Here is a 24682-nt window from a genome sequence, read left to right on the forward strand (position 1 = left end):
TATAACAAAAAGCAGTACTGCCTGTACTGTGAGGAGCCCTCTTAAAAGTTGGCCAGCACATGGAGCATGTTCACAGTACTTTATGCAAAGTCAAAGTGTAAATCTCATGTGGTAACTCTGGTGACAAACCACTCCTACACATAGCCCTATGATTGTTCTGTCGACAGGGCATTAGGAAAGGGGTGTCCCTATACACCATGTTCCAAACATGGGTTCTCACTACACACATATATATATATATATATATATATACAAATCCAACTGCCACACCTGGGCCTGACTAGATTTTGGCTGGCACACTGATAGAAAAAGGTTGCCGACTCCTGTTTTATATTATATTAAATAGTGTTAAAAAGCACCTAATATTAATTTCTTTTTAACAAATCTTTTGAGCTTTGGGGGTCAGGATCACGACCATTCGCTTAAAATTTTCTAATCCACACTTTGAGCACTGTATATAAATATACAGCAACATGTGGGGACCATTTTTTCTTCAATAGTTTTATTGCTAACACCCTTTTTTTTTTTAAATGTCTTTATGCTATTGCTTAGGGTTCCCATTTCTGTTGTGAAAGATGTATAATGTCTAGAATGGTGCAACTTGAACTTTTCTCTTCTGTATTTATTAATGGCTATCACAGCACTGCTAATCTTCCCTCTATAAAACCAGTCTACTCTACAAACATTACCGATGGAAATAAGAGTCCCATATAAATAGGATGAAATTGATTGCCCATTGATAATTGATTAGTAACCATATAATTGTCAGTGTGGCATGTTTGTTTTAAAAGTGTCTGGATCGCCACCGTTGTGAAATAGATTCATGTATTATAACCTGTTTATTAATAGTGGCATGGAATCCATTAGGTAGCAGGTTATGTTTTTATGCCTGTTTTTTCTGCAACATAACTGTTCAGTGTGATTTTTGGTCAGAGTTCAGGGTAATAAACAGTTATGCTGTAAGGAACTGTGTGTGGCCTATGGCTAAAATATTAAATCAATGTAGAAAGCTAGAGTGAGTGAGAGAGAAGAGATAGATAGAAAATAGAATATTTTTTTATGTGGACTCAACTGTTTACTCGTGGTCCCCAGTCCCTTCTGCCAGCAGTGTATATCATACTTGTATTAAATATAACTGTTTTGAATGGGGAAACCCCTTCCTTCACCTCAAGTAACCCTATATCCTTTAGACCTCCCTAGAGCCTCCTGTAGCCTGCCCTTAGTTGCAGACATTAATGGGTATATTTACTAAACTGTGGGTTTGAAAAAGTGGAGAGCTTGCCTATAGCAACCAATCAGATTCAAGCTGAGATTTTGTAGAATGCAGTAAATAAATGAAAGCTTGAATCTGATTGGTTGCTATAGGCAAAATCTCCATTTTTCCAAAGCCGCAGTTTAGTAAATGTAGCCATAAAGTCTGTGGCTGCACATGAGAAGCACAATCCCTTCCAGGTTCAGCAATCTAGATAATGAGGAGAGTATGTGGGAGGACATCAGTCTGCTTAGAAGAAAGCCTTCTCTTGGAACCATTACAGACAATGATCATCCGAGTGAGGGATTCAGGGGGCTTCAGGTAGTATCTCAAGTATTTGCGAGGTTACACTTATCACTGTGTAATTGTTTCTTATCAGGAAGGAATGTGAGCAATATATATATATATATATATATATATATATATATATATATATATATATATATATACACAAGTTAACCCGTGCATGATACTCATGCATTCTAGTCAAATCAAGCTACTTAACGTGTTAAAAAGGTTCTTGTCATGCATTTGGGCCTAGCCCAGGCCTCCTCAGGGGAAGAGCGTTACTTCCCGACGCAAGCGCCCTTTTTTAACGTGGTTTTGTCCACATGTCACCACCTCATCATTTTTCTCCATCACCTCATCCTCCATCTTCATCGCCACATCCTTCATCAAGCTACTTAAGGTGTTAAAAACTCCCCACTGTCACCCCCGGCAACCACCAACCACTCCCAACTGTCACTTCTCCTTCAAGAAATATATAGGTCAGTGTATAACTCTGCCCAGCAGGTGGCGCTGCAGCTTGTTTTTTTTTTTTTACACACACGCCACTAGGCATTTATATAGTAGATAGATATATATATATATATATATTCCAAAGCGAAAAATAAGAGAGATCATTTTGTTACAATGTGTGCTGTTTATTTTTCCAGTACCATCACAGATATAATATTTGTAAATTGTAAGACAGGTAAAAAACATAATATAAACACGTATTCTAACTACATACATATTGCATGATGTCCAATTTACTACAAAATGAAAGGATTTTCTTTAGATACTATCATTGGTCTTGTCACTAGTGTGCAGGAAATTACTCAGTTGGATGAATTTGCAGTGGTTTCCTGACAGAAATTCTAGTCTACATGGTGTTTTAGCGGACTGAGACAGGTTAAATAGTGACTTTATATGGTTTATTAACTGATGCTTTAGAGAACAATTTTATTTTATTAATTTTTTTACATTTAAATATTCTAAATGTAGGAATGACCTGGAGTGTTGTGGCTCCTTTGTGCCAATCTGTTGCTTTCCCCCCAGGAGTTAACTTTGACTATTTGACTGACCGTCATGATAACTTTCCAGGTGCTTCACCTGCAGCATGTTCAAGCATTTTATTCACAGCATTAGTGGTCCGAAGCCATGGTGATTAGAACACCAGGACAAGGTTGGATTGTTTCTTTATGGGTTACTATGCAGGTGTTCTTTAAAGTCTGTCATGGCACACTGACCGTGATGAAAAGGAACCAAGAAACTGCTGAAGACAGCAGCATGGAAGTAGATTTGTTTTCAACATAGCTGCATCCCATATACTTAATATTAAAATACACATTTTTGGTGGAGGAGACCTTTATTTACTTTGACCTTTTCTTACAATTTTATGCTTAATTCTTCTTACTAGTAATGCATGTGAGGACTGATTGAAGCTTCACATGCAAATGCACAGATGCCTTTCAACAGGTCGTCCCTATTAACATAATATAATGTTGTCATAGGGAACGCTCTTTAAAAAGAGAAAGTACCAATGTACTTTTCCATTCAACAAACAGTGCTTATGTTTTAATGCTGTTTGAAGTGATGGAGAGGACAGGGCAGAAACCAAACCAAATGGTTCCTGGCCCCATCATTCTCAATATGTCATTGATAGTGGGGGGCACGCATCTTGGCCACCTTGTTTATGTACAGTAGGAGGGCATGGAGAGGTTAAAGAGCACCTGTTATCCCCAGACAATGGACACAGCCATTGTGTGGACTGACCCAATATTCATCATAATGCAACCTATCAACTCACTAGGGATTCATAATCTACATTCTCATGAATGTTGGCTCAGCCTAAAACATGGCTACCTCACTAAGAACATCGGTGGTGTCACTGGTTCCTAGTCATCTGATTTTCTTTCCTTTGCATAAACATTGATTCAACTCACAAAATAGCTGCTTCCGTTTTGTTTAGGTGACAGATGCACTTTTACCAACTGAGAAGATAAGTCATGTGACAGGGTTATTTTATAATATAATATAATGACAACCCTTCATATATCACACTTACACGGTTACATAGCAGTTTTATTTTGCAGAGAAATACATATGCAGTGCATAGCAATGTAATCTTCCCACATTGACACACTCCGCTCCGGAGAAACTACAGAGGAGAAGTAGACAGGCCAAAATGAAGCTGCAAGGTAGCCGGGCCTTTAGTCACTTTACTTTTATCAGTGCCACAGGCTCTTCAGTATTCTGAAACTACAATGCACTGCACACCCTGCCAGAGGACGTACGCTAGCGGTATCACCCAGGTACTCTCAATCTAACACCATCAGAGATGAAAATGAACAGAGATATGAACAAAATGGGTGCAGTCACGCTAACTAGGATGAGATAGTGATGAAGGGCTATAGTGGCAGAGGCACCCATGTACTGCAGGGGCATATCAGCACTGCTCCTCAAACTCAGAGTAATCTCACAAACAATAATTACTATGAATATGTATGCCTTCTGCTAGACTCCTGTACGTTTTAAAAAAAAGCTTATTTATAATATTTAATTTACTTTTAGTATAAAATTCTCACTTAGTAAATAAAAAATGAAACCCATTATGTTCAATTACCTTAAACAAGTAACTTCAGTACTAGACAATAATACATCTTATAATGTGTACAATAAGGCTTTGAATAATATGCTTGACATAATTTCAGTGTTTATACATAACTACATCCAGCATTTAATTCGGCATTATAAAGAAACTCTTGGGATGATGATTTTTTTTTCTTCACCATCCTAAGGTGTAGAGCAGAAGCCACATTACCTTGCAGTCTTCCAGTTAACAGGAGTGCTTAAGCTGCTTTTGATGGACAGGGGTGCAAATACTGTCCTAGGTTTTGCTTTCTAACAAAGCTGCAATGAAATTCAGAGTAAGACTGGATTATTTTTATATAAGAAAATATTTTGGGGGATGAGTTGTCCTTTAAGACTAATTTGGAAACCTATACATTCTGGAATGTTCAAAACATTTACACAGCGTTCAGCATAGACATTAATTAAGCAAATAAACCATTAGATCCTTCTCTCGTGTTTGCTGTTGGAACTGAAATCATTCTCCATCTCCGTCAAAGTTTGGATTCATCACAGTGGTGGTGGCGTTGGTGAATAACGGACTGACATTCTAAATAAACAGAAGGTAAGGAGAAACATTTAAACACTGGAATCATTGTGACGCTATTCTTGAAGAAAATATCATAAAAGTAAACAAATATAGGGGGAGATTCAATGGGCCGTAATGTTCTGCAGGACATCATTGTGTTGTCTGGTTGAGCACATTGCCAGCTATTACAGTATAGAATATCCAGTCATTTTTCCTATGTTCCGAAAACACATCACTAATCTCCCCATAGCACTTACATTACAAACAGTGTTTAAAAAGCCAAGTGCCACCGTTTAAAAATTAAAAAGGAGTGACAGATAAGACATTGGTAAAACTGTCCGAATCATGTTTATGTATATGTTGTACATCACAATAAGAGAATCATCAAACAGGTTTACTTTTACTTGAATTTTGGCACATACAATTAAACATATATAAAATTAAAACCTGATAAGACAAAAGTTTTATAGGCGATCCTGCTACAAGAACACCTCACCACAGATTTGTAGTAACCCAAACTGCTTTCCATTAAAGGATAACTCCAGCCAAATTGTCATTTTTACTCAAAGTTACTTTTCCCTTCTTGTAGCAGAACTTCGATGCCATGGACTCAGACAGGAGAACATACTACTACCATCAGCTTGCCCAGCCACAGACAAAAAAAATACAATATACATTATACAGTGTAAAGTATGTCAAGTCTTTGATACCCATCTGTAAGTCTGTCAGGGAGAGAGAGGTTCTCTTTAACATCGTGCTGAGACCTGACAAGCAGTCTTCCTCACACGGGTTCATTTAATCTCTGAGGAAACCACATAATATCAGTGGAGAAACGCGTCAGGTTTTAACTCTTTTAACTGTGATCAAAGGACCTGAACCTGATTGTGCTTACTGGATGGAGTGACTGAATGAGAGACCTAATTATATTTTGGATCCGCTATCATTATTTCCTAATCCTCTTCACAACGTTCTGAGTGGGGTAAGATTATTGTGGTGAGAAAAAAAGCATTTAACTGCGGAAGATAGACTTGATATGCAGCTCTAGTAGGCGGAGTTCCAAGCCGCTGACAGGACTTCAGGAGTCAGACGTTCCAGTTATGATCTATACTTCCCGAATGATATATGGACTGTTGTAATACATGAATGATCATGACTGTAAAAGTCCTTGTGATCCATATAAGACTGTGATATTGGTGTATGGATTATATCTAATCTGATCGTGTTTTGGAAAGTGTGGAATGGTCCCTTGATCTTATATAATAATCTATCCAGGATTATAACAAAGTATTGAATTTTTTTTCCCTGTATGTGCACTATAGGAGAGATTTTTATATATAATATATTATTACAACTGGTCCGGATCATTACTTTTATAAATTATGTTTTTTTATATATATATATATATATATTTATTTATATATGTGATATTGATATTTAATTTATTGTTTTTTGTGATTAAAATAAATGTTATTATATATCAATATAATTCTATGGTGGTATTTTTACCTTAAATAGGATCCATTTTGCGCTTTTCTGTTCTCTTTGCTTTTTCATTTAGAGTTGTATATACTGTATGTCAATTTTTTTGCGTAAAGTACGCATATCCATGCAGTGCATGCACACCGAAAAGGGCAATTTTTGCATCATTTATAGATTTGCCAGAATCACAGTTTGATACATATACCCCTAGATATAGTCACTCCTTATGAATTTAAATGTTTGAAAAATACCCTTCTGATTAGTTTTGTATTTGTTTTACTATTTATTAATAAATGTAATGCACTCAGACAGGTGAGAGCTTATACAGTGCAGCGTTCCAGTCAGCACTCAGCAGATCTGAGTAACAAATAGAGTGCAAAGCAGGTGAAAACCTAAGAGCTTGTTTCTGGAGTATGGCTTTTATTATTGTCTGGTACCTTGTATTTTGCCAGCAGCCTCCTGGTAAGACTGATTTGTGGCCTACAACCTATGATCTTTCTTCAGTGCAGTCCAAGTTTCCTTTTTGGGTCTTCTGGTGAAAAACCTAAAGGTGTCTATGTCAATTACCAGAAGAACTGATGTTTTTTTTTTTCCAACAGTAATCCTTACACAGTCTAGTGGACAGATGGAAGGTGTCAATCGGATTCTTAAACTTATTTTTCTGCACATCAATTTTCTCCTATTGAATTTGCACACAATCATGTTTATGAATCTCCATTCTTCATCATATCTGATGCTCAGTCTAGACTTCCTATCATTTCTATGCCTTGTGGGGTTTCTGCCATTGATGCTGCCATTTCAGATTGTCAAACCATGTGGATGATAGCAAATTGATAAAGTTTGCCCCAGAAGATCATATTAATAAAAAGTTGTAAGACTGCTAGGGCATTGAAGAGGCTGAATGCAATGACCACATATTCATAATGGTGTTGAAACCAGTCTTCCACTAATCACCTTAATTCTGATAACATTATAAACATTATAAGGTCTAAGTTTGAAAAGATGGAAGTCGTTCGGATGCAGCCATAGTGCAAAAAGAGAATACACACGAACCCTAGGAGGAGTGATACCATTGATAAAAACAATGGCACAATCAAAGGATGGTTTAGTTTTCTGTCTTAGGTTTACAAAAGTCATCACTAGACTGTGAATACTCAGGAGTAAGAAAGTTTTAAGAAATCTGAGGCCACCAAAGGAGTAGAATAAGAAGCATTACCTAGGTTTCAGCAAGTTTTGTGGTAAGTTATACCTATACAGTGCAGTGGAATGTCAGATCAACACTGAACAATGGCACATATCTAAAAATTTCAGCTTGGGGTCTAGTGATCCTTGAAACTAAAACTTAAAATGCAACAATGATTGAAAGTTAAGTGGCCACTCTTAACTTTTGTTTTAATGTTTAGTGATCAACCACTAGGCTGACCAGGCTGCAGCCTGGGGCGCTGGGTCCCGGGGGGGCGCTGCACTGTGGGTATTTTTTTTTTTTTATTTTTTTTTTATTTATTTATTTTTTTTCTTCATTCATTTTTTTTTTCGGGGTGGGGGGGGTCGCCGCTGGGGATCGCCGCGGGGGGGTGGAGGGCTCGACGATCAAAAGCATTGGTGGTCAGTGGTTAGCAACACACAGCCAATCGCCAGGCTGCCTGTTGCTGTGCAGCAGACAGGAAGCAGGACGTCTTCACTTCCTATCTGCTGATCTGAGGAGAGGAGCGACGCTGGCACAACTACAGGTAAGTGAAGGGGGGAACTGCCCTGCATAACTATAGGGAGGGGGGGGACTGCCCTGCAATATCTATAGGGAGGAGGGGAACTGCCCTGCATATCTATAGGGAGGGGGGGGGGAACTGCCCTGCATATATATAGGGAGGGGGAAGGGAACTGCCCTGCATATCTATAGGGAGGGGGGGGGGGAAACTGCCCTGCATATCTATAGGGAGGGGGGGGGGGGAAACTGCCCTGCATATCTATAGGGAGGGGGGGGGAACTGCCCTGCATATCTATAGGGAGGGGGAACTGCCCTGCATATCTATAGGGAGGGGGGGGGGAACTGCCCTGCATATCTATAGGGAGGGGGGGAACTGCCCTGCATATCTATAGGGAGGGGGGGGAACTGCCCTGCATATCTATAGGGAGGGGGGGGGGGGGAACTGCCCTGCATATCTATAGGGAGGGGGGGGGGGGAACTGCCCTGCATATCTATAGGAAGGGGGGGGGAACTACCCTGCATATCTATAGGGAGGGGGGAACTGCCCTGCATATCTATAGGGAGGGGGGGGGGGAACTGCCCTGCATATCTATAGGGAGGGGGGGGAACTGCCCTGCATATCTATAGGGAGGGGGGGGGAACTGCCCTGCATATCTATAGGGAGGGGGGGGAACTGCCCTGCATATCTATAGGGAGGGGGGGGAACTGCCCTGCATATCTATAGGGAGGGGGGGGAACTGCCCTGCATATCTATAGGGAGGGGGGGAACTGCCCTGCATATCTATAGGGAGGGGGGGAACTGCCCTGCATATCTATAGGGAGGGGGGGGAACTGCCCTGCATATCTATAGGGAGGGGGGGAACTGCCCTGCATATCTATAAGGAGGGGGGGAACTGCCCTGCATATCTATAGGGAGGGGGAGAACTGCCCTGCATATCTATAGGGAGGGGGAACTGCCCTGCATATCTATAGGAAGGGGGGGGAACTACCCTGCATATCTATAGGGAGGGGGGAACTACCCTGCATATCTATAGGGAGGGGGGGGGGACTACCCTGCATATCTATAGGGAGGGAGAGGGGGGACTGTCATGCATATGTATAGGGAGGGAGAGGGGGACTGTCATACAAATCTATAGGGTGGGAGGGGGGGGGGCTGCCATGAAAATCTATAGGGAGGTAGAGAGGTTGATATGTATGAAGGAGGGCAGAGGAGGGGGGCTGATATATGTGACTGGGGGAGTTTTGATGTGACGGGGGGGGGATAGCTAGCTAGCAGAGTGGAGGTAAGGAAAATAGCTGCAAGGGGGATGGATGCAGGGTGGGTGGTAAAGAAAATAGCTGCAGCAGCGGTTAAGGAAAATGGCTGTGCGGGGGGGGGGGGGGGTTGTGGTTAAGGAAAATGGCTGCAGGGGGTATTTTAAAAAATAGAGCAGCTTTGGGGGGCAGAATCTCATGATTGTGTGGTGGTCACATGGGTGGTCTCAGCAATCACTAGAATACTAAATATTAGTGAGATGGGGCTGGTAGAGGTTTGTATTTGATTGACAACAAATATTCAGATATTGCTTATATATGCCTGTCCAATGCGGTACTTTTAGCTGGCCTTAATGGAGTGTTTTGTTTTAACTAAAGGGCCTAATCATTCAGGGTTTGCATTATAATACATTTTTGCATTTTCAAAAAAGGACGCCAACTTTCCAGAAGCCAGCAAGAGGATAACAAAGTTGCAAGAGAGAAGAGCAAGGACAGGTAAGAGACAATGGCACAATCTGTCTAAATTTGAATGCTGGAGAATACACCTGAACATTCATATTCAGGAGTGTTCCTATACACCTATATATTCGGAGGAGGGGGGGGGGGGGGCGCTGCGGCCGTATTAGCCTAGGGCGGCCAGAACCCTTAATCAGGCCCTGAATGTATCTGTGCACTGAATAGTTAAAAGTACAATAACATTAACACCAAGTACTGTTGTTTTCTCCAAGCAATGCATGGATAATTATTCTACAAGTCAACCCTACTAATGAGCCACCAGAGATCTCCTGTCATGTAGCAGCCTCTCCTCTATGAACATACTGTAAAAGGGAGCTTTACCGGGATGCTATGCAGTCATATTGTTAAAGGGTGCTTATCCCGGATGCAATGCAGTCGCATTGTAAAAGGATGCTTATACCAGTGCATAATTCCTTGAGAAGCTGCTATTACTATCTGAAAGTACGAGGGTCCAATGGTGAGACAAATATACTAATAATGTAAATCTCATTAATATTGTAATGACCATTGAATACCTACCTTCATTAACCACTCAGAAAGGGTAGCTTCTAGTTTACGCCCAGTTCTTATTTTACTGTCTGCTCTATTTACTCTGACTCCCACAGAATAATACAGGGAATAATGCATATCATATCAAGAAAGGTTTTCCACAAAGTCTCATTTAAGATAATATGTATTCTAACAATAGGTATATCATACTTACCTACTTTCTTCAGCTCTCTTCCGGGAGCCAGCCAGTGGAGGGGGGCGTGAGGGGGCGGGGCGGCCAAAATCGCGTCATTTCGGCCCCGCCCCCTGTGACGTCATGACGCAAATTGCGTCATTTGACAGCGGGGGGCGGGGCTAAACGCCGCGATTCATCGGGAATCGCGGCGTTTGGGATCTAATTCTGCCCACTTCACTAGGAAGTGGGCACTTCCTAGTGAAGTGGGCAGAATTCGGGAGATTGCCACACTCGCCCGGGAGTCCGGGAGACTCTCGCAAAATGCGGGAGTCTCCCGGACATTCCGGGAGAGTTGGCAAGTATGAGGTATATTCAGTAACAGTCTCTTAACACAGTGTAGAAAACAATAGATTTTACATGAAATACAATGCATTGCCTACTTGTAAATGTGCCTTTCCTATCTGTGTATGAATGTATGTATCTTCAATTTCAGATTATGTGTGTGTGTGTGTGTGTGTGTGTGTGTGTGTGTGTGTGTGTGTATATGTATATGTTAGTAGTGATATAGAGTGTGCACAAGAGAAGAGCATGCACATAAGAGTGTGCACAAAGGAGGATAGACCACATGTCCTAACAACATGGTGGACAGACAAAGACATTGCAAAATGGAGATCAGACCGCATGGCCCTGACTCTGAAACAAAGACTCATATCTTTTAAAGTACTACAAGTGCACAACACACAGGTCTCTCACATGGCTCACACAGGAGCCATTTTGTCCACTCAATTCATCCAGCACTAAACTGCATTGCACAATCCACAATCTATTCATGTACAGAACTGTTTTGGTACAAAACTCCCTCATCTTAACTATGTCACTTTCTTATTTTCTATTTTTAAAACTATCTTTCCAATCTAAGTCAAAATCGCTATATTCTTTGACAAACATTCAATGCACTTATACTGATCCCATTTTCTTACAATTTCTATGCAATCTGCAAAACTTTCCCATACACATTACTTACATTTACACTAAACTTCATTAAACTAATCATTTACAATCAACTCACTTATTCCATTCAAATTCCAAAACCACACAATGCTTTTCTATTTTACTAGCTTCCATTTAGTCTTACAATGTCTGTGCAATCTTCAAAATTTTCCCATACACATTTCTACCATTTACACTATCATCATCATTTATTTATGTAACACCCCCCTAGTGGTGTTTTAGTTAAACCTGTACTTCTGTGAATTCAGGAGGGGTCACCTAGAGGGTAAGCTAAAAGTTTCTGAAAAGTTACATAAACTGGTTACCATGGTGATAACCCAGCCCAGCCTGTGAGACTAAGTGAGAGGAAGGAGGGGCTGTCATTAAGGGGGGATAGGAACTGAGAAGGGAGACACAAGAGGAGAGTTGTAGCTGGGGACCTGGGGTGGAAGCTCCCAGGCTCCCCCAGCATTGCCTGGAAGTCTGAGCATGGTGACTGAGCCAGGGCAAGGAATGTGTGCCCTGGATGAGGGGGAGAACTCCATGCCACTATAGAGAACCCAAGAGAGAGGGGGACACTTCGCATGGAAGAGGCCCTGGAGTGAGGGCTGCTACAAGAGGCCTGGTAGCTGTAGTGTCAGATCCTGAGGCTGAGAGTACACAGAGTGACGTGTCAGAGCACAGGAGACATCATCCCCGCAGAGGAGGGGTGAGCTGCAGTTGAGAGGTACACAGAGTGTGTCAGAGCTGCATGGAGGAGAGGCTGCCTGCCTATTAGCATCCATGCATGTGCCCCTGCAGAAAGGGTATCTGCAGTGAGTATGGAGTGTAAGAGAGACCAATGATTTATGTTACATAACATCTGGATAACATTAAGAACTGTGCAGGAGGAGTAATGAGATATATTTGCAACCATATTCGTATTGCTCATTAAGAACTGTGCTGGAGAGAGTAAGGAGCTGTACATATATTTCTTTATTGCTGCAACCATTATGATTATCGTGCTGGAGGAAGAGTGTAAATAAAGAGTTGAGTTTGTTATAGAGATGGTCTGGCGCCCAAATTATTGTGACTTCTATTACACTGCACCAAAGTGACATTACCTGTGTCCCACTAACTACAAAGAAACACCTGCATGTGCAGGGACCCCCTGATCATTTACACCCATGCCCATCAGCTAGCCAGGGCTTGAGAAGGAGGTGCACTGTGTACCCTTTGCACCCCACACTACACACAGTGACAGGGGGTTACATAATGGCGCCCAACGTGGGGTGCCATTATGTAACCCCCTGTCACTGTGTGTAGTGTGGGGTGCAAAGGGTACACAGTGCACCTCCTTCTCAAGCCCTGGCTAGCTGATGGGCATGGGTGTAAATGATCAGGGGGTCCCTGCACATGCAGGTGTTTCTTTGTAGTTAGTGGGACACAGGTAATGTCACTTTGGTGCAGTGTAATAGAAGTCACAATAATTTGGGCGCCAGACCATCTCTATAACAAACTCAACTCTTTATTTACACTCTTCCTCCAGCACGATAATCATAATGGTTGCAGCAATAAAGAAATATATGTACAGCTCCTTACTCTCTCCAGCACAGTTCTTAATGAGCAATACGAATATGGTTGCAAATATATCTCATTACTCCTCCTGCACAGTTCTTAATGTTATCCAGATGTTATGTAACATAAATCATTGGTCTCTCTTACACTCCATACTCACTGCAGATACCCTTTCTGCAGGGGCACATGCATGGATGCTAATAGGCAGGCAGCCTCTCCTCCATGCAGCTCTGACACACTCTGTGTACCTCTCAACTGCAGCTCACCCCTCCTCTGCGGGGATGATGTCTCCTGTGCTCTGACACGTCACTCTGTGTACTCTCAGCCTCAGGATCTGACACTACAGCTACCAGGCCTCTTGTAGCAGCCCTCACTCCAGGGCCTCTTCCATGCGAAGTGTCCCCCTCTCTCTTGGGTTCTCTATAGTGGCGTGGAGTTCTCCCCCTCATCCAGGGCACACATTCCTTGCCCTGGCTCAGTCACCATGCTCAGACTTCCAGGCAATGCTGGGGGAGCCTGGGAGCTTCCACCCCAGGTCCCCAGCTACAACTCTCCTCTTGTGTCTCCCTTCTCAGTTCCTATCCCCCCTTAATGACAGCCCCTCCTTCCTCTCACTTAGTCTCACAGGCTGGGCTGGGTTATCACCATGGTAACCAGTTTATGTAACTTTTCAGAAACTTTTAGCTTACCCTCTAGGTGACCCCTCCTGAATTCACAGAAGTACAGGTTTAACTAAAACACCACTAGGGGGGTGTTACATTTATATAGCGCCACTAATTCTTTAGCGCTGTACAGAAAACTCACTCACATCAGTCCCTGCCTCATTGGGGCTTACAGTCTAAATTCCCTAACACACACACAGACACACACAGACTAGGGTCAATTTGTTAGCAGCCATTTAACCTACCAGTGTTTTTGGGGTTTGGGAAGAACCGGAGCACCCAGAGGAAACCAATGCAAACACGGGGAGAACATACAAACTCCTTACAGATAAGGCCATGGTCGGGAATTGAACTCATGACCCCAGTGCTGTAAAGCAGAAGTGCTAACCACTACGCCACCTTGCTGCCCACTAAACTGCATTGAATGGTCTTTTTCTATGCTTACAGTGTTAAACTAATCACTTACTAATCACTTACAATCAAATCACTTATTCCATTCAAACTCCACATCTCAATCACTTTCTAATTCAGTCCCATCTAAGTATCAATCATTTTCTCGATATCCAATCCCTTACTGACAATAGACCAAAGTACCCTGTTACAAACTAACTTCCATTACAATCATTCTTATCACTTTCTAAGCACACTACCCATACAACCCTACACTAACCATACACTAACCATACAAACAACTAATACAACACAAATACCTATGTTACATGTTACAACAATTACAGCTTTATCTATTTTGAAAGTCTATGGACTATATTTACTAAACTGCTGGTTTGGAAATGGAGATGTTGCCTATGGCAACCAATCAGATTCCAGCTGCCATTTATTTAGTACATTCTACAAAATGATAACTAGAATCTGATTGGTCGCTATACGCAACATTTCCACTTTTTCAAACCCACAGTTTAGTAACTATACCCCCATGTCTGTAACTCCATGTGATATAGCAGGAGAGAGATTCCTTTGTGACTTCCATATCAGAGAAAAGAGAGAGATTCCTTTGTGTGTCTCTTTGTTTACACAGTTGACCCCCAAAGGTAGGCGGAGTTCCAGTACAGGATGTCTTAAGCGATGTTAATTAAGCATTGACCTAAGCAGCTCCTATTTCTTACACCAGAAAAACAAGTTTTGTAAAAGGGGGAGATGTGCACAGCTTAGCTGGCCCTATGTAGATCTGTGATACCTTGTACACAGGCGCACGCTATTGCCGCTCCGGTAATACTGCACAGGTGCAGTCCATGTCTGAAAACGCAGCAGGCATCATGTAATTAACTACTGTGCACATGCCAATCGGTGCATGTGCAGGCTGCGTTTAAAGACGCGCAAATTCACACCACGCCACAATGACATCATTGCAGGTAACGTGTTCAGGAGCGATCGCTCCTTCACACATACATACTGCATACTTACTTACATACATACATACATACTGCATGTCTATCTTTTTCTTATATTTTCCACAGCCGCACCCAAAATTTTTTTTTTTTGTCCATAGCAATATTTACATGAATTAAGACGATGGGGAGTATACTGTAAATAATTAAAAATCTTACAGTTTTCCACTTGGCTTGCTGTCTTTCCGTCTCAAATCGCTGGTACTCCTTTCGGTCTTTAAATTCTGTTACAAGCTTCCAGATGAACAGACAGATCACACCAAGAATAATCACACCTGCAATGGTGCCACCCACAATGGCAAATATGTTGGGTGCTTCTGGGCATTCTGTAGAAGAAAGTAAAAATACAACATATTGCTGGATGGATTGTTGTGTATTTTTTCTTTATGAAATAACCAACAGAATTTAAATATAATGTCTATAATATTAGAATTGTAACAGTCTTAAATTTTATAAATTGCAGCCAGATTTAGCATGGGGAAGAGTCACATTCATGACCGTTGACCTTCTTGGCCATAATGACACTTACGGTAGCCAGTTTTGCCTCACCATCCACCCCATATTATTTTCATAATTATATTTTAAAAAAAGAAACAAAAAATGTACTTCTCCCCTCTATATCTTTTGCTCAAAGCTGCTTCACCTCTGATTGAAATCAGGAGGAGCATGGTTTAGATGTATGGCAGGTTTACTCTGCACCATCTCCTGTATTGAGGAGCGTGTGTTGACATTGGAAGCTATAGGGGAGACAGGGAGCTTATAACTGGAGCCTGAAATTGCACCTGACAACTGACAACTGTACTCTGTCCCATGTATCTCCTGGTGGTAAATGTATGAAGCTCTGATTTCTGCAAGTCGCCGGAAATCTGTGACTTTGCAGGGGAAATTTAAAGAGGCGATGGCTTCTAAAGGCAAACTTGCTGTCCATTTTCATGACCCGTAGTTCAATTTTCAATAATAATTTTACTGAATTATTTACTTTGGAATTAGAGACTTTCACACAAATGGGCTAAGTATTACAACCCAGCATATGTCCTATTTTGGCCTGTTTGCAAACATTGTGTATGTGGTGGCTGTTGAGTTACCGGATTTGGTCAACATTCCTAACTAAAAGTTTGAGACAAAATTGACCACACCATTGATCGACCCAAATCATGTCCACATTTTACCACGCACATGCTCCCAGTTCAGTAGATAACAATTGTCTGTACATACAGGGTAGGTTTCTAGGCTAATATATATATGGTCACTGCTGGTCTACTGTATGTTAAGTCACACTTAGACCATACATAAATTCTCACATGCTCATTCTAGCTGTATTATTATCCAATAACAAGCAGGAATATAACAAAGATGATCAATGTTTCGTAGGGGTTCTCCCACTTAAGGTGCAAGATAACGAAGAAGGGGACGCAGCCTTTCCAAACTCCATGTGCCTTTTTTATACCATTGCTTGTCAAGGTATAATAAAACTGCTTGAATGACTATGTAAGAATGTAGTTATGGTCTCATGGTGTGCGAACTAGCAAATGGCACAATCAAAACAATTGACTTCCTTGTACTATTGAATTCCTGTGGCATGAACAAGCTGCAAACTGGGCCTTCTGTTGGTTGCTATGTTATAGTGTAAAGCTTGAAGTTACACATGGATGATTTGGTCCCGTGGTGTATGCAACTTTTAGATACGCAAACAGTTATGCGTTGGGTGGAATTATCCCTGCAACAACCAATACCTACCCCTTATAGGACATGACGACCTGCAACAAAACATGAAAAACAAATATAAACAGTTGTCTGCAGATGGGACGATCATGGTCACGTCATAATGCTGTAGCGTGGTTGGAATAGGAGTAGGAACAATGAGGCGAAATTCTGCCTGCAAAATCTCCAATATGCTGTGGCCAAATGCGGAAATAGACAAATATTTTATAGAACAGTTTGGACATTTACCTTATCTCTAGTGAAGTGAATACCTATTCTCTGTAATGTTACATGAAATTACATGTCTTCTGAACTCCTAAAATAATGCATTAGCAAAAAAAGCTTTATTTGGATAGTTATATTTACATTACTGTTACTGGGGTACTTGGTTGAAGATAAGGTAGTGCAGATATATGTTTTGTCAACTGAGAAAAGATGGATTATAGAAACGAATGAGTTAGACTGTCAGTTTTAGGTAATGGAAAGTTTCTCGTATCACTTTAATATTGCAGCTTTAGTGGGACTTCCAATGTAGAGATTCTCATATACCTATCATCACAATCTTTTCATAAAAAGCTGTACTAGGCTTCTCACAGCATACAATAATCAGGATGGGGCACTAAAAAGCACCCATATCCTCTTGTCATTGCTTACCTCTCTTTAGGGTGTATGTTATGGTGTATAGCTCCTCCCCATCCTCCTCATATATAGAATACTGCATCCAACAGTTATCAGAATCTTTTTCCCTGCAGAACGGTGTCTTTGTTAGCTGGTCCGTTCTTATGGCTGTGACACCAGGACAAACATCTGAGCAGTTCCTAGGGTTCAGCTGTCCTTCTTTTATATAACATTCAATACAGGGTCTGGTAAAAACAAGGTCATGTTTTTACAGCATTTAGTACCGCAGATAGTTAGCTTATTCATTTTACCAACATGTACATATTTTACACTCCTTTACCACAGCCAGAGCACCTACCATTGCTTTATTCCCCATTTCTTTACAGTTATATTTTCTGTTCTGACAGCACTCATATTGCAATTACAGCATACTTTAATCATTTGAAAGCACAGCAAACATTATTAATTTCTAAGGCACAAGATCCCCATTCTGAAAATGCGTGTGTATCACACCTAATACAGAGGATTATCTAGACTAGAGATGCTCAGGCTCGGTTCCTTCGAGAACCGAACACACCTGAACTTAGGGAATCCAAGTACCGAGCCGGCTCGCTACTGTCACGTGCCCTTGGAATTGAAAACAAGGACAAAACGTCATTGTGACATCGTCGGATCTCGGATCTCGCGAGTTTTAAATTCCTTTTTAAGACCCAACATAGCAAGGGGTGGGTGGAAGGACCCCCATTTTTCTTTTCTGCCACTGTGTCCTAGATGTGCTATGAACTGCCGTGTGTTTGTGTTATTGCTCTGTCGCTTAGCATCCAGCCAGATCGCTGCAGTATTTGTCCGAAAGTGTATGAAAATAATATTTTGACCTGTGAGGGGGTCTTAATTGAAATTAGTGTGAGGTTAATAATAATGTAGGAACAAAAGAAAGAGCAAAATTATGTGATTTTAGCATATTTTAGGATTTTTTTTCTAAAAAATCCAAAACCAAAACACGAAGCTTATCCAGATCCAAAACCAAAACCAAAACCAGTTCACGGGGGGTCAGTGAGCATCTGTAATCCAGACCAGGCCTGGCCAACCTGTGGCTCTCCAGCTGTTGTGAAATTATAAGCCCCAATATGCTTTGTCAGTAGATAGCCAGTCGATAGCTGGCAGAGCATGCTGGGATTTGTAGTTTCAAAACACCTGGAGAGCCACAGGTTGGCCAGGCCTGATCTAGACACAAGCTGGTTGTAGTCATTAAAGTCCCCAGTGCAAAACACCCACAATTTTCCAAGAGTACTACAGGCCAATGTATTATTACACTGATCTAGAAACAGCCTGGTGTCTTCAGAACAATTGTATTAGCTTAGATCATTTTCTTTCACTGTTCTATACATTTTCTGAATTCCATTTAAAAATGCTTAGCATGGAATTGTTAGATTTTTACCCTATTGTTGTATTATATGAATCATAAGGCTTTTTATGTTATGGTACAAAAAAAATATTTTTAGCATATATGCAAGCAGTCATCATACCCTTAAGGGCTAGATTTACTAAGCTGCGGGTTTGAAAAAGTGGGGATGTTGCCTATAGCAACCAATCAGATTCTAGCTTTCATTTATTTAGTACCTTCTACAAAATGACAGCTAGAATCTGATTGGTTGCTATAGGCAACATCCCAACTTTTTTATACCCGCAGCTTAGTAAATCTTGCCCTAAGTGTTATACTTCCTGATTATATTTAAATTGTATTCATGCAGTACCTTCATCCAAATTTATCATTTTTTTTATCTTAATTATTACATTGCTTTTAAGTGTTTTTATACAAGACTTACAAATTTGTTACATTTCCATTAAAATCTAGATTGCTCTACATCCCTTGGAAAGCTCCCATTTGTGTCCCATCTGCATTGTCTTTTAAATCACAGAGATGCCTTTTTTTTTTTCACAATTGCAGTAGGACAGGTGCAAATACAACTGTAGAGGGCAGGTGCACATACATGCTGCTGCTGCTGCTGACGGTCACCAGCACTTACTAACGGCTTCTGATTAGCTGATTCACCTAATAATATTATATCAGATATATTTTATCAAGCCTAATAGCGAATGTGTTTTTCCCTATCAAAGCAAATATTAACAAACGTTTCTTGTGCATATGACCTGGTTGTGTGTATGTGTAAGTGGGTGTATGTAGGCCTGACGTAAACCTTACGCATATGCTACAGGTGCAGAGCTGAACGCATTTTTTATATGGGTGATGCAAGACCAGAAAGAAAAAACAATAGTGTATTATCAGTTCAGATTAAACATGCATACCCTCCCAACCACAGGTATATGTGCGTACCAGAAAAATAAACTTGATGCTTATTTGAATGTAGTCCAGACATCCTTAGACGGTTGCTTATGTGGTGGTGCACATGTAATCTGAACTACGTAATAAGGATAATACACTATTTGCGGATTACATTATACAGCCTGTGGGTCCACCCATTGCCACTTTAAAACCGCAATTTTCATGATGTCCATTAAAAGTGACGTGATTTTTTACTTTATGGGTTTTGCAAAGTCGCATTTTACATTTGCAGGGGATTTTAGCTGCCGGAAATAGTAGTTGTCAGTTAGATGGTTAGTTGATATTATTATATTATCGCTGTTATACTCATCGTTATCTTTTTGTCAGTCTGGTGTGTGCCGGGTTTGTAAGTGCCGATTACACGACTACCAACGAGAGGGAGGATGAAGTGAACTACCACGGTTAGAAGTATGTAGACATTGGTTAATGTCACAAAATGAAAGAGTTCTAGGGGTAAATCATCTGAATAACTTGTAGAATTTACTAAAGAAATGATAACTAGAATCTGATTGGTTGCTGTAGGCAACATCTCCACTTTTTCAAACCCGAAGCTTGATAAATTTACCCCTTAGGGTTAAGTACATTGCTCTGAATAAAAATTCTTATCATATGGAAATTAGCTGAGATTGTAGTGGAGCTCTCTGCCCCCTCAGCTCTATATAAATTACCATTTGTTCTGCATAGGCTGGATACAGTCGTAGAACTGCAGTCGAAGTCCAGTGAAGCTAAAATTAAAGTTCAACCAGTATGAAAAGGCTTCTTTTAAAATTTACGGTTATATATTATACCAAGAATGAACCGTTTCTCAAATTATTTAAGGTTGTTATAAAGCTGAGAGCAAGTTGTTATCAGCCATTTCAGACACCAAGAGGCTGGCTGCAGAGCTGGTAACAGGCTTATTGACAGGAAGTCTAATGTGCTTATAAAACGCTTACACTTACATCACATCTTTTTCTCAAACACCTTCATTTCCATTAATCTCCTTCAACATTTACATATATATTTGTTAAGGTAACTGGTAGCTCTTTTATATAAGACAACTTTAGATATCTTGTTCCTTGAAAGAAGGTATTCACATGATCATAACTAGTTTAGACCAATGAATCAAGAAAATTGCACATAAAGACTTGCAAATCGCTATATTATGTAGGGAGCTCAATTTGTACACTTACCCAAAATGGGGGCAGAGGGAAGAGCAGCCAGGACATTCCTCACAGAGCGGTGGTATGTATCCTCCTTTACAAGTACATTTATTACATTCACACTTTCCACGGCCACTGCATATACTCCCCCTAACGTTCTTACACCTTTCTGTAGATCTTTTGCATTGACATGCGCTGCCTTCATATCCAGAATCACATGTGCAGGTGCCACAGTTACATTTACCTGTGAAGCAGAAAATCATGTGTTAACTAACGGGGTTATTAACAAACCAGTAAAAGGTGGAGGACCATGAATATATTTTGCACCAAAGAGCCTATTTGTCTGCCACACACACACACACACACACACACACACACACACACACACACACATCCCATCTATATTGTTGAAAAATCCGGTTAAGGGTGCTGTTCAACAAAACATAACATAAATCCTAACCTGCTCGGTTCTAACTAACATGGTTGAGAATTCCCTCTTAAACGGGGAAGGACCTAATGTCCCACACACCCAAAATAACATAACTATGGCAGTATCTCTCAACAGGCCTCTGACCTGTTCCCCAGGCAGTGAGAGACTGAAGGAACAGCCTTTTAACTGCACCTCACAGATGCAACTCCTAACTATCCAGCAACTGGCTGGCAGGTTGGAAGACCTGAAATGGGCCTATGAATGGAGCCCGCCCATCTCTCTCCATTCATAACCCCAGGGACTCTTACACTGACTTACTGAAGCCAGACCAGGGAGTGTGTGTGTTTGGAAATCTTATTTCCAAATATACATACTCTCCATGGAGTTTTAAAGCACATGCGACAGAAACCCAGGGCATATGTATCTCCCATTAACATCTTCCCCAATTTCTCTGTCATATATATACATACGTACATTCATACAAACACACATATATATATATATATATATATATATATATATAGATGTATGTACTATGGCAATAGTGGCAGTTTGGCACATACTAATAGAGGAAAGGCTGGTGGTTTCCCTGGGAATCTACAAGCTGAGGATGCAGGCAGGTTTAACTCTGTACACTTTCTCAAACACACAGCACAGGAATACAGGAGGAACATTTGGGCCTAATCAATTAAGGAATCAGCTAGTGCAATGCTTTGACAGGAAGCTTACATAGCTGGGTTAGTGCTGTGGGTGGCAATGTTTTAAACAAAATTTTGAATGAAGTCCTAGGGGTATATTTATTTACTAAACTGCAGGTTTGAAAAAGTGGAGATGTTGCCTTTAGCAACCAATCAGATTCTAGTTATCATTTATTTAGAACATTCTACAAAATGACAGCTAAAATTCTGCTATAGGCAACATATCCACTTTTTCAAAAGTAAATATACCCCTTAGAATTTAGCTAATTGACAATGAATACTGATTTCCCTGGATTTTATTGAACAGGTGTTATGGCATCGCAAGATAAAATTACAGATAACATATATCATTTATGCCCTCCTCCTTAATCTTAATATGCAAGTAAGGTTTTGGTCCAGTTAAGTATTCATCCATTTTGAAAAAGGATTCAGTGTTCGGACAAATCATAAATTATGGATTTGCTGCCTCTCTATAACAAGATCTTTCCCTATGTCCACAAAAAAACTGTGTATTTCACAAGTTAAAGTCACACATTACTTATTTATTTAGTATATGTATTATTATTTATTAGTTCTTTTATGTTTAAACCTATTATGGGAGATTTTAAAGAGTAGGCAATAATGAAAAATGTGAAGATATTATATACCTCAAAGCAGTAATATAATTGTCCTGGTGAAATTATTAAAATATTGTGTGGAAACACAGGAGATATGTGGTGAATATAAAAATCGCATATTAATTTAAAATCGATCCAATAATTTGTGGATATGATCTTTGTTGCTAATGAGATGTGTGGTGGATAAAAGAATGACACACAGAAACGGGGCAAATCTGACCCTTTATTGATCCAAAATTACTGTTACACAAGAATAATATTTTTGTTTAAACCTCGTTATGCTGGTCCCACATAGGGGTTGACAATATATTTTAATTTGACACAATTTCTTTCTGTAACACTTAATTTCAATCTATGTTAACAATATCTCAACACTATGGATTATGGCTATGTGTATTCGTTTAGGATAGTTTGATATAACTTTATTTTGATGTAAGAATTAATAAAGACAATAATTTAACACAAATATACTTATGTTTTGAGACTGGAGTGCCTTCTTATATTGACAACTCTTGCTTCTTGTTTTCTCTAATGTTTATTAGTTGGAAGAGCACCCTCTCACCTTAATCCACAATATGGCTACTATTATAGGTATGAGATGAGCCCTGTCCCTGTGCGGATCTATTTTTTCTTTGTTTTGGGCTTCAGGGCAGGATCCAAGAACTCGAGAGCTGACACCCTCTCCCATTCGTTTAACAATTCTGATCTCCAAACTACTCGAGAACCTAAACCCATCCTGGATCCTACTAGTATCGTAGCCTTAATGGGCACTTCCACCAAGACTTCCATCTGTTGGTCGTTTCTATTTGAGCCCTAACCTGCATACTAAGGCAGTTAAATGGGCCCACCACTTCCAGTTTACTGGCCATGCTGGAATGAAGAAGACCTTTTCCCTTCTTTCAAGATATTATTGGTGGCCTGCTATCCATTCGGATGTGCAACAGTATATCCAGACCTGCGATGTTTGTGCTCAGCATATAGTTCCCCAGCAGCTTCCTTCTGATCCTCTGCTCCCCCTACCCATTCCTGATAAATCATGGTCTAGCATCTCTATGGACTTTATCTCCGAATTACCTGTTAGTCATGGCTTTAATACCATCTGGGTAGTAGTAGACCCATTTTCCAATAAGGCACACTTCATTCTTCATTCTTCCCTCTGCACCTACCCTGGCAAACCTTTTTTTATCAAGGATATATTTCTCCTTCATGAATGCCCTCTTGAAATCATCTATGATCGAGGTGTCCAATTTATATCTAAGTTCTGGAAAGCGTTTTGTATGGAATTGAGAATTAGCCTTCATTTCTCTTCAGGATACCATCCTCAAACCAATGGCCAAACAGAGAGAGTAAACCAGGATGTAAGTCCTCTAGGACTCTTCTTAAGAATTTTCTCCTCTCAGAATCAGACCAACTGGAGGAACCTTCCTGCTTGGGGACAATTCGCTTACAATAATCCCTCTCACGAGTATACTGGTTCTTCTCCATTTGTTATCGTCTGTGAATCTGTCAGACGCCGTCCCTGCGCCTCCTCCTCGAGCAGGGACGGACGTCTGTCTCTAGAGCGCCCCGTTGCCAAGCTACGGGGACGCGTCTTCCGGCGACGTGGTGCGCAGGCGCGCCCGTCGCCATAGCAACGGGACGCGTTTTTTTTAAGTTCCTGTCGGCGGTCAGAACAGCTGACCGCCGATCCTCTGCCCACCAATGAGGAAGCATCACTTCCTATTTAAAGTCTGCTCTGACACCATTAGGGTGCCAGAGCAACTGGTTTATCTAGTCTCCAGCGTTCCTGTATAGTACTATCTTGTTTCCTGTGTTTTGACCCGGCTTCCTGACCTCGCTTTCGGATTCTCCCTTTGTTCCATCCTGATATTCTGGTTTGACCTCGGCCTGCTGACCATTCTCTGTCTCCTGATTCGGTACCTCATCTGCCCGGTTGGTTCCTGACTCTGCCTGTTTGACTACGTGTTTCTCTATATCTCGCAATATAGCTACCTGGGAGGGCCGCGACCTGCACATCGTTGCCGCTAAGTCCAAACTTCCTTGCGGGGGTCCCTGGTGAACACCAGCGGCGTGTTAGACTCCGCGCCTCCTGGTGTAGTAGTGCCAATACTTGCAGGTACTAAGGTCACGTCTGTGACAGTTTGCTCTGGCCATGTGAACCGACTCAGCTAATGAACCCTCTGCACGTGACCTTCTACTCCACTTGGCTCATAGGGTGGAGAAGCA

The 24682-nt window shown here is 40.9% G+C and overlaps 1 protein-coding gene and 1 long non-coding RNA gene across 3 annotated transcripts in view; one reads left to right on the forward strand and one right to left on the reverse strand.

Moving 5' to 3' along the window:
* Positions 1–4454: 4454 nt before the first annotated feature.
* ITGB2 (integrin subunit beta 2) overlaps positions 4455–24682 on the reverse strand; it is a 94483-nt gene continuing 74255 nt past the window's right edge. For both annotated transcript variants that reach the window (XM_075180254.1, XM_075180253.1), the window contains exons 13-16: positions 20742–20955; positions 17262–17470; positions 15066–15232; positions 4455–4694 (exon numbers count right to left, since the gene is read on the reverse strand). In XM_075180254.1, the coding sequence (XP_075036355.1) occupies positions 4623–4694; positions 15066–15232; positions 17262–17470; positions 20742–20955 (662 nt within the window). In that variant the 3' untranslated portion in view covers positions 4455–4622. The remainder of the gene's footprint in view (positions 4695–15065; positions 15233–17261; positions 17471–20741; positions 20956–24682) is intronic.
* LOC142097961 (uncharacterized) overlaps positions 19895–24682 on the forward strand; it is a 40749-nt gene continuing 35961 nt past the window's right edge. The window contains exon 1 of the long non-coding RNA XR_012678283.1: positions 19895–19977. This is a non-coding gene — a long non-coding RNA (uncharacterized LOC142097961). The remainder of the gene's footprint in view (positions 19978–24682) is intronic.

This window comes from Mixophyes fleayi, chromosome 7 (genome assembly GCF_038048845.1).
Source record: "Mixophyes fleayi isolate aMixFle1 chromosome 7, aMixFle1.hap1, whole genome shotgun sequence".
NCBI lineage: Eukaryota > Metazoa > Chordata > Amphibia > Anura > Limnodynastidae > Mixophyes > Mixophyes fleayi.